At 44.1% G+C, this 23,983-nt stretch overlaps 1 protein-coding gene across 1 annotated transcript in view; it reads left to right on the top strand.

Moving 5' to 3' along the window:
• The window catches only part of vwc2 (von Willebrand factor C domain containing 2), a 167,219-nt gene that overhangs the window by 46,405 nt on the left and 96,831 nt on the right, over positions 1-23,983 (top strand). Inside the window, exons 2-3 of the mRNA XM_072437384.1 lie at positions 8,971-9,698; positions 23,230-23,359. Of these exons, the coding sequence (XP_072293485.1) occupies positions 9,081-9,698; positions 23,230-23,359 (748 nt within the window). The 5' untranslated portion in view covers positions 8,971-9,080. The remainder of the gene's footprint in view (positions 1-8,970; positions 9,699-23,229; positions 23,360-23,983) is intronic.

Below are 23,983 nucleotides of genomic sequence, written 5' to 3'. Positions count from 1 at the left end.
CCAGTGTAATGCCAGTGTAATGCCAGTGTAATGCCAGTGTAATGCCAGAGTAAGGCCCGGGTAATGCCCGAGTAATGCCCGAGTAATGCCAGTGTAATGCCAGTGTAATGCCAGTGTAATGCCAGAGTAATGCCAGAGTAATGCCAGAGTAAGGCCCGGGTAATGCCCGAGTAATGCCAGAGTAATGCCAGTGTAATGCCAGTGTAATGCCAGTGTAATGCCAGAGTAATGCCAGAGTAATGCCAGTGTAATGCCAGAGTAATGCCAGTGTAATGCCAGTGTAATGCCAGTGTAATGCCAGAGTAAGGCCCGGGTAATGCCAGAGTAATGCCAGTGTAATGCCAGAGTAAGGCCCGAGTAATGCCAGTGTAATGCCAGTGTAATGCCAGTGTAATGCCAGAGTAATGCCAGTGTAATGCCAGAGTAAGGCCCGAGTAAGGCCCGGGTAATGCCAGAGTAATGCCCGAGTAATGCCAGTGTAATGCCAGTGTAATGCCAGAGTAAGGCCCGGGTAATGCCAGAGTAAGGCCCGGGTAATGCCAGAGTAATGCCAGTGTAATGCCAGTGTAATGCCAGAGTAATGCCAGTGTAATGCCAGAGTAAGGCCCGGGTAATGCCAGAGTAATGCCCGAGTAATGCCAGTGTAATGCCAGTGTAATGCCAGAGTAATGCCAGTGTAATGCCAGAGTAATGCCAGTGTAATGCCAGTGTAATGCCAGTGTAATGCCAGAGTAATGCCAGTGTAATGCCAGTGTAATGCCAGAGTAATGCCAGTGTAATGCCCGAGTAATGCCAGTGTAATGCCAGTGTAATGCCAGAGTAATGCCCGAGTAATGCCAGTGTAATGCCAGTGTAATGCCAGAGTAATGCCAGTGTAATGCCAGAGTAAGGCCCGGGTAATGCCAGAGTAATTCCCGGGTAATGCCAGTGTAATGCCAGAGTAATGCCAGTGTAATGCCAGTGTAATGCCAGTGTAATGCCAGAGTAAGGCCCGGGTAATGCCAGTGTAATGCCAGAGTAATTCCAGTGTAATGCCAGTGTAATGCCAGTGTAATGCCAGAGTAAGGCCCGGGTAATGCCCGAGTAATGCCCGAGTAATGCCAGTGTAATGCCAGTGTAATGCCAGAGTAATGCCAGAGTAATGCCAGTGTAATGCCAGTGTAATGCCAGTGTAATGCCAGAGTAATGCCAGTGTAATGCCAGTGTAATGCCAGAGTAAGGCCCGGGTAATGCCAGAGTAATGCCAGTGTAATGCCAGAGTAATGCCAGTGTAATGCCAGAGTAATGCCAGTGTAATGCCAGAGTAATGCCAGTGTAATGCCAGAGTAAGGCCCGAGTAAGGCCCGGGTAATGCCAGAGTAATGCCCGAGTAATGCCAGTGTAATGCCAGGGTAATGCCAGAGTAAGGCCCGGGTAATGCCAGAGTAATGCCAGTGTAATGCCAGAGTAATGCCAGTGTAATGCCAGGGTAATGCCAGAGTAATGCCAGTGTAATGCCAGTGTAATGCCAGAGTAATGCCAGTGTAATGCCAGTGTAATGCCAGTGTAATGCCAGTGTAATGCCAGAGTAATGCCCGAGTAATGCCAGTGTAATGCCAGTGTAATGCCAGAGTAATGCCAGTGTAATGCCAGAGTAAGGCCCGGGTAATGCCAGAGTAATGCCCGGGTAATGCCAGTGTAATGCCAGAGTAATGCCAGTGTAATGCCAGTGTAATGCCAGTGTAATGCCAGTGTAATGCCAGAGTAAGGCCCGGGTAATGCCCGAGTAATGCCCGAGTAATGCCAGTGTAATGCCAGTGTAATGCCAGTGTAATGCCAGAGTAATGCCAGAGTAATGCCAGAGTAAGGCCCGGGTAATGCCCGAGTAATGCCAGAGTAATGCCAGTGTAATGCCAGTGTAATGCCAGTGTAATGCCAGAGTAATGCCAGAGTAATGCCAGTGTAATGCCAGAGTAATGCCAGTGTAATGCCAGTGTAATGCCAGTGTAATGCCAGAGTAAGGCCCGGGTAATGCCAGAGTAATGCCAGTGTAATGCCAGAGTAAGGCCCGAGTAATGCCAGTGTAATGCCAGTGTAATGCCAGAGTAATGCCAATGTAATGCCAGAGTAAGGCCCGAGTAAGGCCCGGGTAATGCCAGAGTAATGCCCGAGTAATGCCAGTGTAATGCCAGTGTAATGCCAGAGTAAGGCCCGGGTAATGCCAGAGTAAGGCCCGGGTAATGCCAGAGTAATGCCAGTGTAATGCCAGTGTAATGCCAGAGTAATGCCAGTGTAATGCCAGAGTAAGGCCCGGGTAATGCCAGAGTAATGCCCGAGTAATGCCAGTGTAATGCCAGTGTAATGCCAGAGTAATGCCAGTGTAATGCCAGAGTAATGCCAGTGTAATGCCAGTGTAATGCCAGTGTAATGCCAGTGTAATGCCAGAGTAATGCCAGTGTAATTCCAGTGTAATGCCAGTGTAATGCCAGAGTAATGCCAGAGTAATGCCAGAGTAATGCCAGAGTAATGCCAGAGTAATGACAGAGTAATGCCAGTGTAATGCCAGAGTAATGCCAGTGTAATGCCAGAGTAAGGCCCGGGTAATGTCCGGGTAATGCCAATGATGGGACGTGTCTTGAAATTGCCTTTGGAGCTTTAGTGTCCATCTAAAACGCCCCAACAACAGTAGAGTTCTAAAATTGCATTTTGACAGATGACATTTGACCTTGGCCTGGCTCACGACCGAATAATGTGTTTATCAATCTGGAAAGGCTCTAAACACTTCACACTGATTGGTCAAGAGAAAGGCACAGACGTATTTTAGAAACAAATGCAAAAAGCGCATCGTTTTTTAAATAAAATAATCTATATTCTTGCTGAAATCTGTGTCACAATGTTTTGGTTGTTTTTGAGCTTCAACTTTGGCCGACGCCCAAACCCCACGGCTGCCCTGTGATTGGTCCACTGCTGGTGGAGCGAAGCCTGGCCATAGCTTTGTGAGAATGAATCTTAATTAATTAAATTAGTTAATTTGACCTCCTTCGTCTCAGCTCAACACTTCGGCCGTCGTGTCGCTCCTGAACTCAACTACGTGGCTAAATATACCAAATATGTCCAAGACCCGGCGGGTTTGGGGCCTCGACTCGGCCACATCCGAACACAATGGATGAATCTCAACACGTCGTTTGTCACTGAGACCAACAGGTGCTGCTTGGGAGGAAAACACCATTACCACATCCCAGGAGCCGGTGAGCGTGGAGGCGGGGCTCCGGCGACCTCACACGCATTGTAATTGGGCTGTTTGTCGAAAAAGATGTTATTATAGTGTTCAAATGTGGCAGGAATTCCTCTAGGGAGACAATTTTATCTCCGCCTACTTCTCAAACAGCCACTGCTCGGGCGACGATGCGGACGGCTGCGGTTACAGCGAGAAGAAACCATTTTTACGATTATCCCCATCATCAAAAAGCGATATCCTTAATTTGAATAGACGATTGTTCTTCTCTGCGTCCAGCTTTATGACATCAGACTCTGAATGATCGAGTCAAGTCGATGTGGAGCAGCCAATCAGCTCTCATCCCGAAGCGTTTGCAATAAACAAAACGTTTTGCTGAGGTGAAAACGGCGTGTTGCAGTCTTGATCTTGAACGACACTGACTCATAAGGGAAAAGTTGGGCGATGAAACAGATTTGGCGACACATTTTTCGCCCTTCAACTGTTCGTTTACCGTATCCGCCGCTGCTTTTTAATTACGTCTAGCGATTAACCTTGAGTTGCCCTCCTCCTCGTCTTCCACCGTAGCTGTTTCGTAAAGTCAAAAATGGTAAACAATTCATCCCAAACTTTAAATTTGTCCCAGAAAATCAAATCCATTCATTATGTACCGTATATATCTCGTACGCTGCACTAAAAACACGCTGCAAATCCAACAAGTTTCCATCCCCGGGCGGTTGGAAAGTACTCTTCTCTTTGCAGTAAAACTTCACCAGGCGCTTCACAAAAGAGACAACGATCCGGGTTTATCTGTCACGGATACGGCCGCCGCTTCCGCCCGTCGGCCCGATTGCCGCCGTCTCTTCCACGCCGCAGAATTACGCCTCATTTTCCCGAATCGATCGCGGCTTTTTCGCTCCTTCGCCCGCGATTGATCGGCTCTTTGTTGGGCGGGGCCGGCCGGCGGGGGAGACTCTTCTTTCGGATGTTTTGTTTTGTTTTTCCGCCTTTTCCTCTTCCCGTCGCGGTCGGTGGCGATTGACGCGGGGGGGGAAGCGCGGGGGGGAGTGCGAGGGGGTTATTGATCCGGCGAGCGCGATCGTGTGAGATCTGTCCGCTCGGATGATACACTCTGCCGGATCCTGCCCAGTCGCTGTCCTCGCGGGGGTTTTACAGGGAAAAAGGAATACTACGGAACTTATCTTGGAACTTTGCTAGGAATTTAAGGGTTTTGTTAGAAATACTTGCGATAAAATGCGTTCAGAATTCTAGTATCGAACCCTTGATTGACAGATGACAGAGGAATCACAAGAAACACTGGACTAATACAAATGTCTTGGCAAAAATATGATGCTGTTGTGCTGTGGATGGAGGCAGGGGGCGCTAGAGAGCTTGGGTTTTACGGGTTTTTTGGATTTTTCTGCTGCATGAGTCTTTGTAGCTACAAATCCCTTAAAAAACGTGCATTCTTTCCGTCATCGTTTCCATTATTTAGCAGATTTTGTGGCAAGATTGGGGATCACGCCTGTATCTTTTGGGATTGTCTGTGAATCCCTAACAGAATATGTACGACTTTGGGTCTGGATCTGTCTTTGAACTTGTCATATTACACTGCCTGAAGACAAACTATACATCTGAAACGTTTCGCTCTCGGTTTCCCCAAACTTTATTTTTTTCTAATGTAAAAGTTCGTAGCACAGATGCTGAAAAAACGGGGGCCAAATGGTTACAGGGCGTTTTTACAGCGTGGAAGAGCCGAGAAGGGACCCGCGATGGGCCGAGCCAGATGCATTTTTCATGAATCCAGGCCTAAAGTCAGATTTGTTTTGTCTGTGAAAAATCCTTGAATACTCAAAAGGAAAATACTGAGTAAGGGATGTACAAATGTGTATACTTTTACACGTACTTAATTACACAAATGGCACTCGCAGCATGACCGCGGCACAACGATTGTAAGAGATATTTCAGAGACGAGAATTCTGTATTTTTTGCTGCTGTAAGAGTCACTCGCTCATTTTGAACTGGTCCCAGAACATTAACATTTGAGTGACAACTGAAAAATGAACTGCGAATTATGCATTTATGTCGTTTTTTTACCCTACTTTGCAATGAGACGGGTCAGAAATGGACAGACGCAGGTTCTGGACGTGGTTTGTGGCGCGGTTGGAATCAGAATCATGAATTATGATTTTATTTGTCTGTTTCTACACTGGTGCGGTCATTAAAAGTGACTCGGATTCACGTTAACGATGCCTCAATTACATCGACATTTAACGCGATAAATTCAGTTTCCGGGAATGCCGAGCTCTCGAGTGCGCCCCCTTGTGTTACGTGTTGGTAATCACCTTTTCCTTTCTCACCATATAAAAAAAAAGAGTCTGGAGGAGAGAAGCTAACGAGCAATTAAAGACTCCGACTGCAGTTGACTTTGGTTTTGACTGCGTGAACGAACACAGAAGTGACACAAACAAATGAAGTGCTCTTGTGACGAAAAGCGCTGTAAACGCACAAGGATCCCGAGTCTTTGCCCCCGCCTCATTAAAGTGCGTCTGTCAAACGCTGTCCCCGCTTCAGTTCTAGACTTTTGTACACAGTATATTATGTTTTCCATCTACTCAGTTACTTTTATCGAAGCGCAAATCCAAAATGAGGATGAATCATTCAGAAAACTTGATCAAATGGAAAGAGATCGTGGGCATATTTTTCACTCTTCTGCAGAAGTTGTGCAAAGCCTCTGAATAAAAGTAGTTTACCGTATTTTCTGGACTATAAGTCGCACCATTTTACATAGTTTTGGCCGGGGTGCGACTTATACTCCAGAGCGACTTATATGTGATTATTTTCACACTGACAACCACAAGAGGGCGCTCTGGGCCCTTAAGCGACGCAGAAGAAGAATCTGCACATCCTCTTCCTCTGGAGTTTGTGGAGTTGTTTAGAAGTGACACAGAGGAAGAAGAATTCAATGGATTTAGTGATTTGGGGTAAAACTGATGCTTTGCTAAACTTGTTAGCATGTTCTTTATGCTATAGTTATCTGAATAACTGTTCATATGTTACGTTAACATACCAGACACTTACCACAGTTCTGTCTGTACCTCATGTAGCTGAAGGTGTTAGCGTTAGCATACGTCATGTAGCTGAAGGTGTTAGCGTTAGCATACGTCATGTAGCTGAAGGTGTTAGCGTTAGCATACGTCATGTAGCTGAAGGTGTCAGCGTTAGCATATGTCATGTAGCTGAAGGTGTTAGCGTTAGCATACGTCATGTAGATGAAGGTGTTAGCGTTAGCATACGTCATGTAGCTGAAGGTGTTAGCGTTAGCATACGTCATGTAGCTGAAGGTGTTAGCGTTAGCATACGTCATGTAGCTGAAGGTGTTAGCGTTAGCATACGTCATGTAGCTGAAGGTGTTAGCGTTAGCATACGTCATGTAGCTGAAGGTGTTAGCGTTAGCATACGTACACCTATTCACCATGTTCTCTCATCTGTTATTATTTTAAACTGCATTTACAGATGAAATGTCTGTTCTTGGTCCTGGATTTTATCAAATAATTGAACCCCAAAAATGTGACTTATCCTCCAGTGCGACTTATAGTCTGGAAAATACGTTGTGTCTGTGAACGTTGTGATACATTCCGTGACTCTGTGAAAGCGCCATCAGAGCGGAGAACCTTTCCCAAACATGAGAGTCAAACACAAAAAGCTCGATGACAAACACAACTGTGACACATGAAGACACTGAGATATTGTCACTTTTAAACTGCTACAGAGACAAGTGGACAGATCCTTCTTCTTCTTCTTCTTCTTCTTCTTCTGCTGCTGCTGCTTCTTCTTCTTCTTCTTCTTCTTCTTCTTCTTCTTCTTCTTCTTCTTCTGCTTCTTCTTCTGTTGCTGTTGTGAAAATCAGACGTGCCGCTTTTTTCTTGTGGCTGTTCTGAGACTTCACGTTCACATTCTGAGGACGACTGCGGTTCCTCCTCGATTACCGACAGAGTTCACAGTTCCGTAGGCTCCTGGATGTCACGTTCACATTCTGAGGACGGCTGCGGTTCCTCCTCGATCACAGACAGAGTTCACAGTTCCACAGGCTCCTGGAGATGATGTTTGGCTTGTTTGCAGAGAGCTTTGCATCGCAGACGATAATCTCGTGGTCGCGCTGATCAAACCGAGTCCTGCACAGAGCGACACAGGGTCGTCGTGCCGGCGTGAGCGTCGGGACGGGTCTGTCGGGGTTCTGGCTTCTGAAGGTGTTCTCGACGGGACGGTCCAAACTGCAGCAGAGGAGGAGGAGGAACGTAACTCACTTTTCCATCAGCTCTTTGTGCAGAGAAATACAGCCTCTTCTCTTTCCCTCTCGGTTTTATGTGCTACAGTATTTCCTGACACATTTAACAGTGAAGAGTGAACAGGCGAAGCTGGATAAAGTCAGTGAGAGATAAAGCGATGTGAGAGAAGGAGACTTATATTATGGCCGAGATTCAGTCTTTTTTTAATTATCAGTAATAAATGATGTGATCCTTTAAACGAGCTGTTCTTCTGTCAGTAAAAAGATGTGATTTGGAGCAGACTTCAGACTTTATATGAAGAAATGACCATTTTTTTACTATTTTGTTTGTGTTCAAGCTAATATTCTTTGTTTTGTCATGTTATTTAGCCCTGAAGAGAGAGGCTGAGGAGGCTGATGGCTCTACTGCTGCGGTGCATTTGAAATAAGATCTATATATTTTATTATTTTAGTTGTTTTGCTTTGATAAAACTGCTGTCTTTGTTATAAAAGGACTTTTAGAATGAGTCTTTAAAGTCCCAACGATTATCAAAATACAATTCTGATTATTTTAATAGTCGACTAGTCACTCCTGGTCACTTAATGAGACGTGTGATATTCCTATAGCGTTTTTGTGGCAGTGAATGGTCTGCGCGTCCCTGAAGTGTTTTCACATTGAGCAGATTTACAGCCCACGACTGGCTGCTGAAGCTCGGGTCAAAAAAACAAACTACTTATTCCCTAATTACAATCAAGAATCAAAATTGCTTGCCGTTTTAATGTGTGCCTGTAGTTCCCAGCGTGGCTCAGAATGATTGCTCTCCCCTTTTCGACCCGAATCAACCAAAGCAGCCTCCGGAGGTGAGCGCGGCGACGGGAAACGTCCCGCTGAACCATCTGAAGAAATTATGTCTAACTGGAATTATTAAGACACTTTTGAAATTGTTTTTATTTGCGTCACTTCTTTTTGACCTATTATTATAATTGTATTTATTGTATTTATGGTATTTCATTGTATTGTATTTATTTTATTTTATTTATTTTATTTATTTTATTTATTTTATTTATTTTATTTATTTTATTTATTTTATTTATTTTATTTATTTTACACACAAAAGTACTTTTTACACACATTTTGTACATTATACTTCTTTACACACCTTTACACAACAAACTACTTTAGACAACTTCACACTTCAACCAATTAGTACTTACACACATGCAGTACTTTTACACACATGCAGTACTTTTACACAAAGTATTTTTTTGTTTCAGTTCACATTATAAACACATCCAGGAGAATTACTGTATCATGTTAGAAAGTAAAATGTAGAATTCCGTGTTTGTAGAGGTCTAAACAACAGAATAAGACCTCATAAAGAAGATATTTAGTTATCTGCAGATGACATTATATTGTCTAAATAGTTTACTGCATCTGAGAAGTCAAATGACGTCTTTCCGCCCCGATATGAAGTATTCTAACCCTGTTTTGTGTTTCTCTCTGTCGCAGATGGACTGTCTTTGCGTTTGAGGCGACGCTGAAGCTTGTTATGTGAAGCCCCGGCGTTGCAGTCCCTCCTCGCACCAGCGGGGGGACGCGGGGGGGGGGGGGGGTCAGCGATGCCTCACCCGCTTGCAATGACAATACAAACCCTGTTCATCTTGGGCGTCCTGATGTGCCATCCCGTCGTGGCGCTGCCGGCCAGTCGAGAGCGCCTGGAGAAGGCCCTCACCCAGGCCAAGGTGGACAAACTCGGGCAAGACAAGCAGCAAACCCCGGCGGTGGGCGGCGGCCAGCCGGCGCCAAAAGCGGACGCCAACGCGCAACAGAGCACAAATCGGACTGCTGTGAACCGAAACAGGACGAAAAGCGGCGGGAGATCGCAAGAAATGTGGCGCGAGCAGGACACGATAAACCAAATCGACGAAGGGCCGACCAGCGACGTGGCGGTGTCGCTCGAGGCCATCGACGAGTACGCCTACCCGGATTATCGCGGGAAGGGTTGCATGGATGAAAATGGCTTTGTTTTCGCCATCGGGGAGGAGTTTACGCCCGGGCCGTCCACATGCCCCTGCCTCTGCACGGACGAGGGGCCCATGTGCTCCAAGCCCGAGTGCCCGCGAGTTCACCCGCGCTGCATCCGGGTGGACACCAGCCAGTGCTGCCCGCTGTGCAAGGAGAAGAAGAACTACTGCGAGTTCAGGGGCAAAGTCTACGCCTCGCTGGAAGAGTTCAAGGTGAGTCCAAAAAGCACCGGGTCGTCGGTTCAAACGGGAGCTGGTGATTGGTCGAGGGCAAAGGTTAAAGTCGTTGGGTCTGTTCGTGTGGAGAGAGTTTGACGAGGAAGTAACACGCGTAACATGTTGCACTCGCAAGTATTAAGAAATATACAAACTTGTGATCCACAAATGATGAATCTTATTTATTGAGGACCGGAGTCTTTATTTGTCAGGACCGTGTACAAAACCATTCATCTTCAGGAGAAAAGACTGCTACTTTCCATCTGCTGTGGATAAACGGTGATAAAAAGAATGCATTTAATGACAATTATGACAACATTCGCTCAGTAAAATACACTATGAAACTCTCTATTTCTAAAAATACAAAATGAGTTCGGACGGAAAAAAAAATACGACTAAGATCTACCTTGGCTGATGTCGGCGTCGTTGATGATCAAGATGTTTTTTTTCAGGTTTGGAGCGAAGTTATGAACATCAACAGACAATTTCAGACTTTCTGGAGTTGATTTCACTGTCTGAGGGTTGAAAAAGAAAGGGCAGATCGAGCGAATGCAGAGGATCTTTTCTGGACGGTGCAGTTTCTGTCGATCCAGAAGCTTTTTCAGAGCAAAGTTGAACATATTTTTTCAAGCGAGTTAGAGCAGCATTATTAAGGATTGTGAATAGAGTTCTTAGCTTTGAAAATGAAATAAAATAGTAAAAACTCAGCATTTTGTGTTTATTTCTAAGGATGTTGCAATGGTGATAACGAAGTGTTGTTTTTGTGCGATTGCCTTTAATGCTTGGCCATAGAGAGATCTGAGAGATTCGAGCGCGGTTTCTATGCTTAGATATTGAGTTGAATTCTTTTAGATGCTTTTTTAAACAACAGAGTTTGATCCAAATAAAGCCTTAGGTCTTTTGTCTCAGTGACAATATTCATCTGTTGTTGTTGTTCCTTTGACATAAATGTTAGGTATTTCTTTCATTTCTAACACGTCTTTGAGGTCGAATAACAGCACCACGTTCTGTAGCGTTCACGTTTGTTTCATTGTTATTTACTGACAAAGAAGACGTTGAAGTTTACACCACTATAGCTATAACATTTTTATTTTATTTTGTTTTATAAGGTGATTTCTGTTCATCCAATGAGCAGTCAGATCCTGTATTTCAGGTCTCTTGCACGGAAAGAAACTGTATTTTAACATACTTCTTAAACCTTCCTTGTGAATTTGCCCAAATAAGAAAAAAAATCTGTTCTGGTAAAACAAAGATCTAGATGTTTAGTTGTTTTCTGGCTTAAAGCTGCACTGCGTAACATTTGTAGTGAAAAATGCAGAGTTGGCAGTGTCATTACTTCAGTTTGTGGACATAAAGCGTTTGAATGGGGCAGTAGCGTTTCCGCATCACCAAGACGTTCAATCTTCGCCGCAAGTTTGTTTAGTCTTTGCGATATTGTCCTTGAAGAAAGAAAAGCATGTAAATGTAAAATATAAAATCTGTGAAATTACAGTTCAAGAGGGAACACCTTTTAACGATTTTAAACGCTGGATAAACTGATTGCGTTTGGAGCGCCCGTGTATCGTTCTGTCAGAAGAACGCGCTTTTGAGTGTGATTTATTGCTACGGAAAATATTACAATAAACAATGTTATGGCAAACGACTTTATGCCACTAACACAATCATCCTGGATTGTGCTAATCTTTTCCTAATTTAAATACTGTCAAAAACCATGAGCGGATTTGCATAAAAAGCTGAACGAAACACTGTGGTTTGTATTATGAGTTGTAGAAGTGACTTTTTCGACCTTCTGCAGCTGAAATCTTAATATTTTTCCACTAAGGCGCAGAAAAAGTACCTACAGGATATAAACTCAGCCCCAAAAATGTTATTTCCATCTAATTGATTGAACAACAGTTTTATTACAGGCCTGTTTGTTTAGTTCAAGACTTAAAGGGGCAGTATGTAACTTTTAAAGTGCCTATGACAGGTTTTTACAATTTTCTAATTTTGACTTCATTTACTGTATTTATATCAGTTATACATATGAATTATGGTTTTACACCAATCAAGCCAATATTTGTGTAGAAAACATAAAAAAATGTGTAGAAAATGACAGGAAGTGACATCACACTAGGTACACTCATTCCAGTCAAAGCTGATGCATAATTTACACAAAGGATTTTTTTTTGACGCACTAAATGTGTTTTCAACAAATTAAATGCTCTCATATATTTGTAAAAAAACATATGTCCTAGTGTGATGTCATCATGTCAAACAGGAAGTGCAATTATAAATCTAAAAAAAGAAAATTGCTTTTCTGTAGTGATTTTTTTTTAGCTAAATTCAAAATATATTTTTCTTAACTGCATTTTAGTTCAATGAGTTGTCTGACCTGTAGGAGGCGCTGAAACTTGCCAAACCACATATTTTTTCCGGCCCCAGAGCAGCTCGTTTCCTTCATGTGGCTATTTTAGACTTACAAACACTGACTGCACATTGTTCTTCACACCAACCGGACTTTAGACGCACTATTTTATCATAACTCTTATTTTCATTGTCAATAATAGCAAGCTACCGTATTTTCCGGACTATGAGTAGCACCGGGGTATAAGTTGTACCAGCCAAAAAATGCATAATAGAGAAGAAAAAAACATATATAAGTTGCACTGGAGGATGAAATGCAGTTGCAAATGTGAAAATAACAAATGATATCACATACAAGTCGCTCCAAAGTACAAGTATATACTATATATAAGTATAAGTCGCACCCCGGCCAAAACTATGAAAAAAGGTGCAACTGATAGTCCGGAAAATACGGTATACATCATTTTCAAGATTCTGATGTTGATGTTTGAGCTTCTGTAGTGTAAGTTCTGAAGCCCTGACAGTGTTCATGTGCACATGTGCAGAAAGTAGAAGGCCTAAGCTTTCTAACGATGCATCACACTCACATATGCGCTGTAAGATCCTCTTTTAATAAGCAATGCCATTTGGGCGTGCTCGACGTTTGTGCACAGGGCCAAACAGGCGAAACTGTTATCAACCCCAAACATTATCATCCATCATTCGTAGCATCAGCGCCACTGACCATTAGCATCTCCGCGCGCCCACTGCTGCCACGCCGCCTCATTATGGCACAAGTGAAACGCTCTTTCCATCCGACAGGCAGCGTTTAGACAGCCGCGCCCGTGTGCGTGTTCAGCCAGGAAAAATACATCTTTTTCGTGTTCAAAAAACATCTGCGGAAGAACAAAAATGCACTCTTATCCACGTCCGTTTTAGCTCATCTTCAAAGTCATTATCGCTCCGAGACAAGTGGTTTTCCAGTCGCAAATGGAAGTCGTGAGGTCCGGGGGAAATTGCCCGCATTTTTATGCAGCGACGGCGCGGACGGCGGATGTTTCCCCCCCCACTTTGGAAATGAAATAAGATTGTGATTGGATGCGGCTCTTTTAGGGAGTCAAAATAGTCAATCAAAGCAGGAGGTGGTTGCGCTGCGTATGTGAAACCCGAGCGTGCCAGATGCCGCCGCCGCACGCCGTTCCGTTTCTTTGTGGGGCCCGACACGGCGTCCGGGTGGAACCGCCGGACAATGTTGGTGATTGGACGGCGAGCGCGGCGTGAAGAGACGGACGTTCGTGGGGAATTATGAGCTGTCGTTGTGGCGGTGTTGTTGTTTTTTTTTCAAATGTGCTAGAACGTTTGTTAAAAGAGCCACTGTGTTAGCTTAAACTACGCCCATGACGACAAACCGAGCCAGATCTGTGGAGTGACAACTATTACAACATGTGGCAAGAGATAGAAAGAAAATTTTTTGTCACCAAACGCTGACTTGATCTTGCGATAAAGTGTCCTATCTCCACTCATGCTAACTTATATGTAGAGCCCACAACAAAGCTAGCAAAGCATGTTGCATTAGCTGTTTCTTGTTTATCGACGCACGGTACTCGCTTTATCAAGACCCAAAAGATGATATTTCCAGGTCATAATCCAACCAACATCATCCAAAGCCAGTGCATTACATAAAGAAAGGTTCAAACGCTAGCAAAACAAAGCTAGCAAAGCATGTTAGCATTAGCTGTTTCCTGTTTATAGACGCACGGCACTCGCTTTGTCAAGACCCAAAAGATGATATTTCCAGGTCATATTTCCAGGTCATAATTCATCCAGCATCATCCAAAGCCAGTGCATTACGTAAAGAGAGGTTCAAATGCGGCGTCAAGTCAAATAAATGAGGCAAAAGCTGACGATAAAGCAGAAGTTTTATTTGTAATTAGTCTTTTTGTGAATTTCCTTATAATTAAAAGGTCAAATTCAGCTACAATATAGGTTTTATTTTTTGAGAAAACATTTGTTACGTAAGGCTGAGGTCAGGGAGACGTAGCAGAGCTTTACGCAGCGATGTCCAGAGGTTAAGGTACAGTTTATTGTCACTGCGCGTAATCGCTTTTTAGACATCGAATTAACATGTTTAACATTTATTTTTCTTTATTAACATTTTGTCTTACTATGACGTAAACAATATTAGAAAAGGACATTTCTTTTCCGCTGTTCTCAGTCTAGACGTTTGATTGAGCTCTAACTTATCGACAGTTAGCGTCATGTCCGTTAGTGTCATGTTAGTTGCCGTCATGTCAGTTAGCCTGATGTCAGTTAGTGTCATGTCAGTTAGCGTCATGTCAGTTAACCTCATGTCAGTTGGCCTCATGTCAGTTGGCCTCATGTCAGTTAGCGTCATGTCCGTTAGCGTCATGTGAGTTACCGTCATGTCAGTTAGCGTCATGTCCGTTACCGTCATGTCCGTTACCGTCATGTTAGTTGCCGTCATGTCAGTTAGCCTCATGTCAGTTAGTGTCATGTCATGTCAGTTGGCGTCATGTCAGTTAACCTCATGTCAGTTAGTGTCATGTCATGTGAGTTACCGTCATGTCAGTTAGCGTCATGTCCGTTACCGTCATGTCCGTTACCGTCATGTTAGTTGCCGTCATGTCAGTTAGCCTCATGTCAGTTAGTGTCATGTCATGTCAGTTGGCGTCATGTCAGTTAACCTCATGTCAGTTAGCCTCATGTCAGTTAACCTCATGTCAGTTGGCCTTATGTCAGTTAGCGCCATGTCAGTTAGCGCCATGTCAGTTAGCGCCATGTCAGTTAGCGTCACGTCAGTTAGCCTCACGTCACTTAGCCTCACATCACATAGCCTCACGTCAGTTAGCCTCACGTCACTTAGTCTCACGTCACTTAGCCTCATGTCAGTTAGCCTCATGTCAGTTAGCCTCATGTCAGTTAGCCTCATGTCACTTAGCCTCATGTCAGTTAGCCTCATGTCAGTTAGCCTCATGTCACTTAGCCTCATGTCAGTTATCCTCATGTCAGTTAGCCTCATGTCAGTTAGCCTCATGTCAGTTAGCGTCAAGTCAGTTAGCCTCATATCACTTAGCCTCATGCCAGTTAGCCTCATGTCACTTAGCCTCATGTCAGTTAGCGTCACGTCAGTTAGCCTCACGTCTGTTAGCCTCAAGTCAGTTAGCCTCACGTCAGTAAGCCTCATGTCAGTTAGCGGACGCATTATTTTAGTTTAATTAGGCCGCAGTTAGCCCGAACAGGCGGGCGAAATATAAATATCAATATAATTTCAATTTCAAAAGATTTTTTGTGAGACGCGATGTGCAGGAGCGTGTAACAGTAGATTTAGCGAGTTTTGCATTGGTAGAACTGACGCTTCTAAGTGTGCAGTCTTAGTCACGGCAAAACGAGCTGGAGAAAATGTGGTAAAAGGGTTTAAAAGGTGTATTTGCGATATAAAGGAGTTAGCGCTGCGCCTAGCAGACAAGGAAACGGCCGCGCGCGTCTTCTCATGCTCCTCCTCCCGGGGCCGCGCGCAGGGACGGTCACACAGACTCAGCAGGATTTTGAAGAAAAATTGCTTCACGCGCTCTTATCTTTTGACCTAATACCGCTTTTTATATTTCATTTAAAGCTATTTTGTCTTGTCGGCGGTACTTTATAAAAAAAATATATATAATGGTTTAATTTATTTATATTGTAGAAATCAATCATCTAAGTGCGGCGGATCCGTAAACCAAGTAATAAATTAACTGTGGCCTTACAGACTTTTATAAATATAACGATATAATATCCCGTGAAGACTAATCATGTCACGCCGCTTCACTCTTTACGTCGAAGTTGCAAAAACGTCAGCGCTACAAATGACTCTCGGCTCGTGCGAATGTTCCGGCGTTTTTAAAGCCCGCAGACGTTAGCCGCCGCCTCCGCGAGTCCATTAAGCGCTCGTTCATTTCGGACGCGACAGAAGTGCTGACCGACGGCCCACGCTGCGGCAGCACTCGACCGACTCTCTCTGTCCGTCATCTCCTTTTGTCCCACCGTTCTCTCTCTCTCTTTCCTCCCCTTTTGCTCTCTTTCCTCACTCTCTCTCTCTTCCTTCTCTTCTCCTCGCTCCCTCCTTTTTTCTACCCGTTTTTGCTTTCTTTCTTGCCTCCTCTCTCTCTCGTTCGCAAATTTATTTCTCTCTCCTTTATTTCTCTCCTCTCAGCTCTCTCTCTCTTTTCCCTCCTCTTTCACTCTCATCTGCTGTTTTTCTCCTCCTCTCGCACCATCCTTCTTTTCTCTTTTGCACTCCCATTTTTCCTCCCTCTTTCTCTCTTTCCCCCTCTTTTTTCTTGCCTCCTCTCTCTCTCTCTTTTTCCACATAATATTTTCCTCTTTATGTCTCTCTCCTTTATCTCCCTCATCCCACTTTCACTTTCACACTCTCTCTTTCCGCCCTCCTCTTTCACTCTCTTTCCTGTCTTTCTCCTCTTTCATCCCTTGCTCCCTCCCATCTCTAACTCTGTTCCTCTCTCACTCTCCTCTGCTGTTTTTCTCCACCTCTCGCACATCCTCCTGTTCTCTCTGGCACTTACTTCCATTTTTCTCCCTCCTTCTTTCTTACCTACTTCTCTCTCTTTCACAAATATATTTTCCCTTTTCTGTCTCCCTTCAATTCATCCATCCAGTTTCCCCTCCTCCTTCACTCTTTCCTCTCTCTCATCCCTTGCTCTCTCCCCTCTCTTTCTCTCTCATCTGCTGTTTTTCGCCCCCTCTCGCACCATCCTCTTGTTCTCTCTTACCCTCCCTCCCTCCCTCCTTCCCTCCCTCCTACCCTCCTTCCCTCCCTCCTTCCTTCCTTCCCTCCCTCCTTCCTTCCTTCCCTCCCTCCCTGCCTCCCTCCCTCCCTCCCTCCTTCCTCCCTCCCTCCTTCCTCCCTCCTTGCCAACAGTTGTTATGTTGTGCTTATCAAACACTGTATTAATGTTCATGATCTGATAAGTTTATGAATCAATGTTTCAGTCGGACATGAAAAGCCTTCTCTTCTTCGGCCTTTGACCCTGCTTCTTCTCGCCGTCTCTCGTAGCGACCTCTCGGACGCCTACACGCATAAGAGTCAGACGGAAAAACACGTCTCGTTTCATCTTCTCGGCGAGACGTTTCCGCTCCGATCCCGCTCGCTTCACTTCCTCCTCCTTCCGCCCCGCTTTTCCCGCCTAATTCCCTCCATTATGTCGGAGCGATATCCTCAGCAGGAGACCGGCGCTAATGCAGGATGTTCCACTCTAACATCACAGACGGCGTTTTAGTCCGGGATCAACCGGCGCAAACGTCTCACACGAGCCTCCCCTTCACTCGCCTGACCCTGGGGGCGTGGAGGGGTGGGGGGGGGGGGGGGGGGGGGGGGGCAGCTTGATTGCTACGTTCTCAGGCTTTTGTGAATGCTTCGGCGGCCGTTCTCTCGCTCGAGTGGCGTGCAGAGGCGGGTAATCAGCGGCGCGAGCCCAAAGCGACGCCGCCGTCTGAGGGTTTCTCGTGCTTTTATTGAGTTTGTGAATTGTAGAGATGGTTCGATGGTGATTCGGGGGGGTGTTTGGTTAAAGATGGATTTTTGGGCAACGATAATTATAGTAGACTTTTCGATTAGTCGACTGGTCAAACATCGATATTTGTTGTACTTTTTTTATGTACGTTTTTGAACACAAAGATATCATCGTAGAGAGTATTCATAAATAAAGCAAATTTACATAAATACATTTATTTTATTTTATTTATTGTATTGTATAGTATTTATTCTAAAATAAATATTATTATTTATTTATAGTTTTCAAACTCTTCAGGAAACGTCTTCTTTTTTCTGCCCTCATGGATTTGTCGGCGAGCCCAGATCTGGCTTTTCGCCGCCGCGTCCTCATCGACTCGCCATCGTGGCATCGTTCCACTCCGCTCGCCGACGCCGGAGAGCGTTTTTGGCGGAGGGAGGAGGCGTAGAGAGGAATTAATTAAAAGTGACAGAGATTAGCCCGCGAGCCGCGATAATTGCCGCTGTGTTTCGGAGAGATTCAGGAGCAGTTTTCGAAGCGATTTGTCCGTCAATATTCTCTGGCTGTCCGGGTCACGGAGCGGAAAAGCGATCCGGCGGGAGCTTCAACAATGTAATCTCAGAGAGGCTATTGAGCTCTGAAACCGGAGCTAACGGCGGCGTCGGGAGCTAACGTTTGATCCTCAATGCAACCGTTGATGCTAATGTGAATGAGTTTACGATTTATGTTTATTAGCCTCTAAGCGTGCTCTTGAGTGGCTTTACTTTGGCTTTTCACGCTTTTTTTTACTTTAAATAAGGTGTACCGTATTTTCTGGACTATAAGTCGCACCGGAATAAAAGTCGCACCAGTCAAAAAATGTATAATAGAGAAGAAAAAACATATATAAGTCGCACTGGAGTATGAAATGCGGTTGTGAAGTGTGAAAATAACAAATAATATCACATATAAGTCGCTCCGGAGTATAAGTATATAAGTATATGAGTATAAAGTATAAGTCGCACCCCGGCCAAAACTATGAAAAGTACTTATAGTCCAGAAAATACGGTATATCGACATTCACACCAATAAAGTAGTTAGCATGGGGGAAATAAACAAAACCTAGCCAAAAGCCGCCTCCGCCTTCACACTAATGACGCTAATGTGAGCGCGCGGTTATAATTTGAGGAGGAAACGAGTTCGGTGACGGTTTCTGGATTTAAGAACGGCTCAGGAGAAGTCAGAGCTCGAGCTTTGTGTGTTTGTGAGGCTCAGAGACGGAGCAGAGGAGACGAGCTCCTAAACTAGATCCATGAAACAAACGTGAACGAAGCTGACGCTGATTCAGGTGTGTTTTTGATGAACCGTGTTCAAAATGAGATGAAAAGGGAAGAAAATAAAGTCAATTTGATGTAATATGTGTAAATATTGAGTTGTTTCTTGCCTGTCAGCTTTAAAAGTGCACCGCTGTCTCCATGGAGATGAAACTGGGACACATTAATAATACAACTGCGGGTTAATTCAGTAAATATTTAAGCACTCGGTCCATAAGTCGCACCAGCCAAAATATGCAAAATAGAGAATAAAAAAAACATATATAAGTCGCACTGGAGTATGAAATGCAGTTGCAAGTGTGAAAATAACAAATAATATCACATATAAGTCTCTCTGGAGTATATAAGTATAAATATAAGTCATACTCCGGCCAAAACTATGAAGAAAGGTGAGACTTATAGTCCGAATGATACGGTATAGCATATTATTACAGCACATTAAGATTATTAGAGCATAAAATGTGAATAATTGTCCCATTTTGTCCACTGTTTTTTAAATATATGTCTATTTGTTAATTGAGTTTTGAGGTTATTTTTAAAAACTAAAAAAATAGTTTGTTTCATCTTGTATCGGCGCCACCACCAGGACAAAAGTGACATAATGCACCTTTAATGAAGTAAAATGGTGATTTGTCATTGGTAGATTTTGGCTTGTGGTGAAGTGTTTGGTCAAGTATCAGATTCTATATTTGTTTATCTCATTTTTTGGTGTTTTAGAGCCATTTTTCATCCGCTCCCTAAACTCTGTGATACACGTCCGCCCTGGGGCAGACTGACAGAAATGTGGCTGCCATCAAAGAGCTCTGTCTGAAACTCTCAAACCGACATGTCAAGTTCAGAGTGAAAAGGTCGAAAGTGCCAAATCCTGCTTCCTTTTTCTCCTTTTATTCCAAAAGTGTAGCACGTGTACAAAAGGACTCCCGATGCAGTATGAAGTATAAATACACAGATAAATGCAGTAGTTTGAGCGCGGCGGTGTTTTGATGCGGCTCCGGAGCCTCGGCAGATGCGAGCGCTCGAGGCTGTTGACTGAAGTTTAGAAGTTTATTGATGTTTAGAAGTTTATTAATGTTTGAAGACGACGGAATATCAGAGAGAAGATTTGTGTTCTTTTCCTCAGAGGCATTTTGTGCCATTTTATCACTGTTTTTATACATTTTAAGTTATTATGACTTGTGAGAAACGATAGGTATTTTTCTGTTTTGTTTAGTCACGATGCCTGTAGAACTGAAAAAATTGCATTTGAAGTAAAAAAAAAATGAATACCGTATTGTCCGAAGTATAAGTCGCACCAGCCAAAAAAATGCATAATAGAGAAGAAAAAAAACATACATAAGTCGCTCCGGAGTATAGTATATAAAATACATAAGTATAAATATAAGTATAAGTCGCATCCCAGCCAAAACTATGAAAAAAATTGCGACTTATAGTCCAGAAAATACGGTAAAATTACTCTATATGTTATCAACGACAATTATTCATATACTGTACATATTTTTTATTTAGTGTCAAAAATATAGGGCCTCCAGCTGGTGTTCAGAGTCAGGACTAAACATGGACCGGCCTCCTGCTGGTGCCAGAGTCAGGACTAAACATGGACCGGCCTCCTGCTGGTGCCAGAGTCAGGACTAAACATGGACCGGCCTCCTGCTGGTGCCAGAGTCAGGACTAAACATGGACCGGCCTCCTGCTGGTGCCAGAGTCAGGACTAAACATGGACCGGCCTCCTGCTGGTGCCAGAGTCAGGACTAAACATGGACCGGCCTCCTGCTGGTGCCAGAGTCAGGACTAAACATGGACCGGCCTCCTGCTGGTGCCAGAGTCAGGACTAAACATGGACCGGCCTCCTGCTGGTGCCAGAGTCAGGACTAAACATGGACCGGCCTCCTGCTGGTGCCAGAGTCAGGACTAAACATGGACCGGCCTCCTGCTGGTGCCAGAGTCAGGACTAAACATGGACCAGCCTCCTGCTGGTGCCAGAGTCAGGACTAAACATGGACCGGCCTCCTGCTGGTGCCCAGAGTCAGGACTAAACATGGACCGGCCTCCTGCTGGTGCCAGAGTCAGGACTAAACATGGACCGGCCTCCTGCTGGTGCCAGAGTCAGGACTAAACATGGACCGGCCTCCTGCTGGTGCCCAGAGTCAGGACTAAACATGGACCGGCCTCCTGCTGGTGCCAGAGTCAGGACTAATCATGGATCGGCCTCCTGCTGGTGCCCAGAGTCAGGACTAAACATGGACCGGCCTCCTGCTGGTGCCCAGAGTCAGGACTAAACATGGACCGGCCTCCTGCTGGTGCCAGAGTCAGGACTAAACATGGACCGGCCTCCTGCTGGTGCCAGAGTCAGGACTAAACATGGACCGGCCTCCTGCTGGTGCCAGAGTCAGGACTAAATATGGACCGGCCTCCTGCTGGTGCCAGAGTCAGGACTAAACATGGACCGGCCTCCTGCTGGTGCCCAGAGTCAGGACTAAACATGGACCGGCCTCCTGCTGGTGCCCAGAGTCAGGACTAAACATGGACCGGCCTCCTGCTGGTGCCAGAGTCAGGACTAAACATGGACCGGCCTCCTGCTGGTGCCAGAGTCAGGACTAAACATGGACCGGCCTCCTGCTGGTGCCAGAGTCAGGACTAAATATGGACCGGCCTCCTGCTGGTGCCAGAGTCAGGACTAAACATGGACCGGCCTCCTGCTGGTGCCAGAGTCAGGACTAAACATGGACCGGCCTCCTGCTGGTGCCCAGAGTCAGGACATATGGTGTGAGAACCAATAATGCAACGTCCTCTCTGAAGCCCTGCACAAGAGGTGTCCCACAGGGTCAATTTTGGGACCCTTGCTGTTCAGTATTTATATAAAAAAACGTATGCAACTCAATCAAATATAATATCTCATCTTTAAGACACATGAGGAACAGTTTGACAGTCGAGGCTTCACTTTCACTGACCTTTTGTTCATCCTGTTGGTCTCAGGCCAATGAGACTCTCACAACTCTCTATGACCGAGCATTAAAGGCAAAAAAACACTTCGTTATCACAATTGCAACATCCTTAGCACAATTTTATTTTATTTACAAATTAAATCGTCGGTAATCGGTCTGAAATCGTCTGTAGATATTCATAACTTCACTCGAAACTTGAAAAAGCTCATCCTGATTATCAATGACGACATCAGTGGATTTTAGCTGTATTTTTTGATCCGTCTGAATTAATTCTGAAACTCTTAGAAATGAATTTGTTTTATAGTGTATTTTACTGAGCTCATGTTAATAATGAAATGTAACATGTTGTAATTGTAATGAAATGAATACTTTTATTATTGTCATGTAGTGTATGTGCTGCAGATTGAAAGTAGCAGGAGCTAAATCTGGTGCAGATCATCTTTTCTCTGTCCATGGTCCTGAAAAATAAAGACTAAACTAAAATATGACAGAAAGGATTTTCTCTTTTATTTCTTAAACTGTTTTGTTATTTCTGTCATGTCTTTGTGTGTGAAGTGTGCGCCATATTTTTACGGAGACAAAATTAGAATTCACAGAGTTCTAATTTTTGATATCGCTCATGGGGACAATCGTCCTTGTTTAACACTTGATTTGTGAGTTTCTCCGGTCGTTCCCGGTGACCTTCGGCTCGGGCCTAATCACACAACAATAAATAACAACAAATAAAATTAACTCACAGGAAGTCCAATTGTCAAGTCTCATTTAGTCCAAAGTTTATCAAAGATGATTAAGACATTATGTATTTAACGGGATTCTTGCCGTTTTGTTAATTAGAGTTTGTCTGCGCAGCTCTTCAGGGGGTAAATCATGATAAAGATGTCATAAGTCTACAAATAAAACAACTTTACAAAGAAATGTTGCTTTAATAACTTCCTTTGACACAATTGAAGCATAAATAAAAGGCAAACGACACATTTATTTACATTTATTTACATTCAAGTCTGAGCGATATGATTCAAACACAGTGTTTGTCTCTATCAAACTAATTATTTTAATGTTCATTTCACGAACAAAAAAAGGGCAAACTTGAATTAACTGAAAGAAATGGTCAAATGGTTTCTCTAAAGTCTGACCTCACAAGCTTGTACTGCTGTTGTCGCATTTATGTCCTCAAAGTGCAGAAAATTGCTTTTAAAAAACCTTTAATTCATTCCCATAAACAATAAAACGTTGCACACTTTATGCAGCCACAAAGCTTCAGCGCATGCCGATGCGCTGAAGCTTTGTTCTCCATTTCTGTAAAAATCGATTTGAAATGTCTGAATCTGAATTAAAATTTGATTGATTTCACAGCGTAATTCACCGTTGTGTGTTTTTTGTGTGTGTTGTGTGTGTTGTGTTGTGTGTTTGTTGTGTTCAGGTGTCGCCGTGCGAGAGGTGTCGCTGTGAGCCCAGTGGAGAGGTGCTGTGCTCTGTGTCCGCCTGCCCCCAAACCGAGTGTGTGGACCCCGAGTACGAGCCCGACCAGTGCTGTCCCATCTGCAAAACAGGTACCACGCCCGCAATGTGCCCCGTGTGTGTCCCAGAGCGCGCCAAAACAAGCCCTACGCCCGACCAGTGCTGCCCCATCTGCAAAACAGGTGCCACGCCCACAATGTGCCCCGTGTGTGCCCCCCAGAGTGGAACACCACTATTGCAGCTTTTCCATCAGAAAGTCCAGACCATTTACAAAATGTGAGCATGTTTTTTTTACTTTTCTATTTTCGATTTGACCTTTATTAAACCAGGCTGGAACTCGTTGAGATGAATATTCTTTTTCACGGTGAAAATTTTGAAAGTTACTTTTTTACCACATGTATTTCCTGTGTTGCAGTACTTTTTAGTTTCAATATTATCTGGACTTTGTGGTAATGAGTCTTTTCCTCTTTGAGCGTCAGAAAACACTTGATTTGTGGCTTTTGTTTACCTCCCTCTGCTGCCGGTAGATGGAGCGCTAAGACCAACCCTGATGAGGGAACGCCTCGCTGATACTGTCAATTAAAATGACGTGATCTTGATAAAATAGAGAACAAACAGAGGCTAAAACACCCGCGTCAATGTCATAAACACCCGGAAATGATTACCTTAACTTTAGTTTGTGATTTTATTGAACGTCAGATTGTACGACAGTGTTT

The sequence above is a fragment of the Eucyclogobius newberryi genome, unplaced genomic scaffold (assembly GCF_026437365.1).
Source record: "Eucyclogobius newberryi isolate DKJ021-1_F unplaced genomic scaffold, fEucNew1.0.hap1 SCAF_8, whole genome shotgun sequence".
Taxonomy (NCBI): Eukaryota; Metazoa; Chordata; class Actinopteri; order Gobiiformes; family Gobiidae; genus Eucyclogobius; species Eucyclogobius newberryi.
Note: the sequence above shows the minus strand (reverse complement) of the source record. Positions and strands in the feature narration are given on the sequence as shown.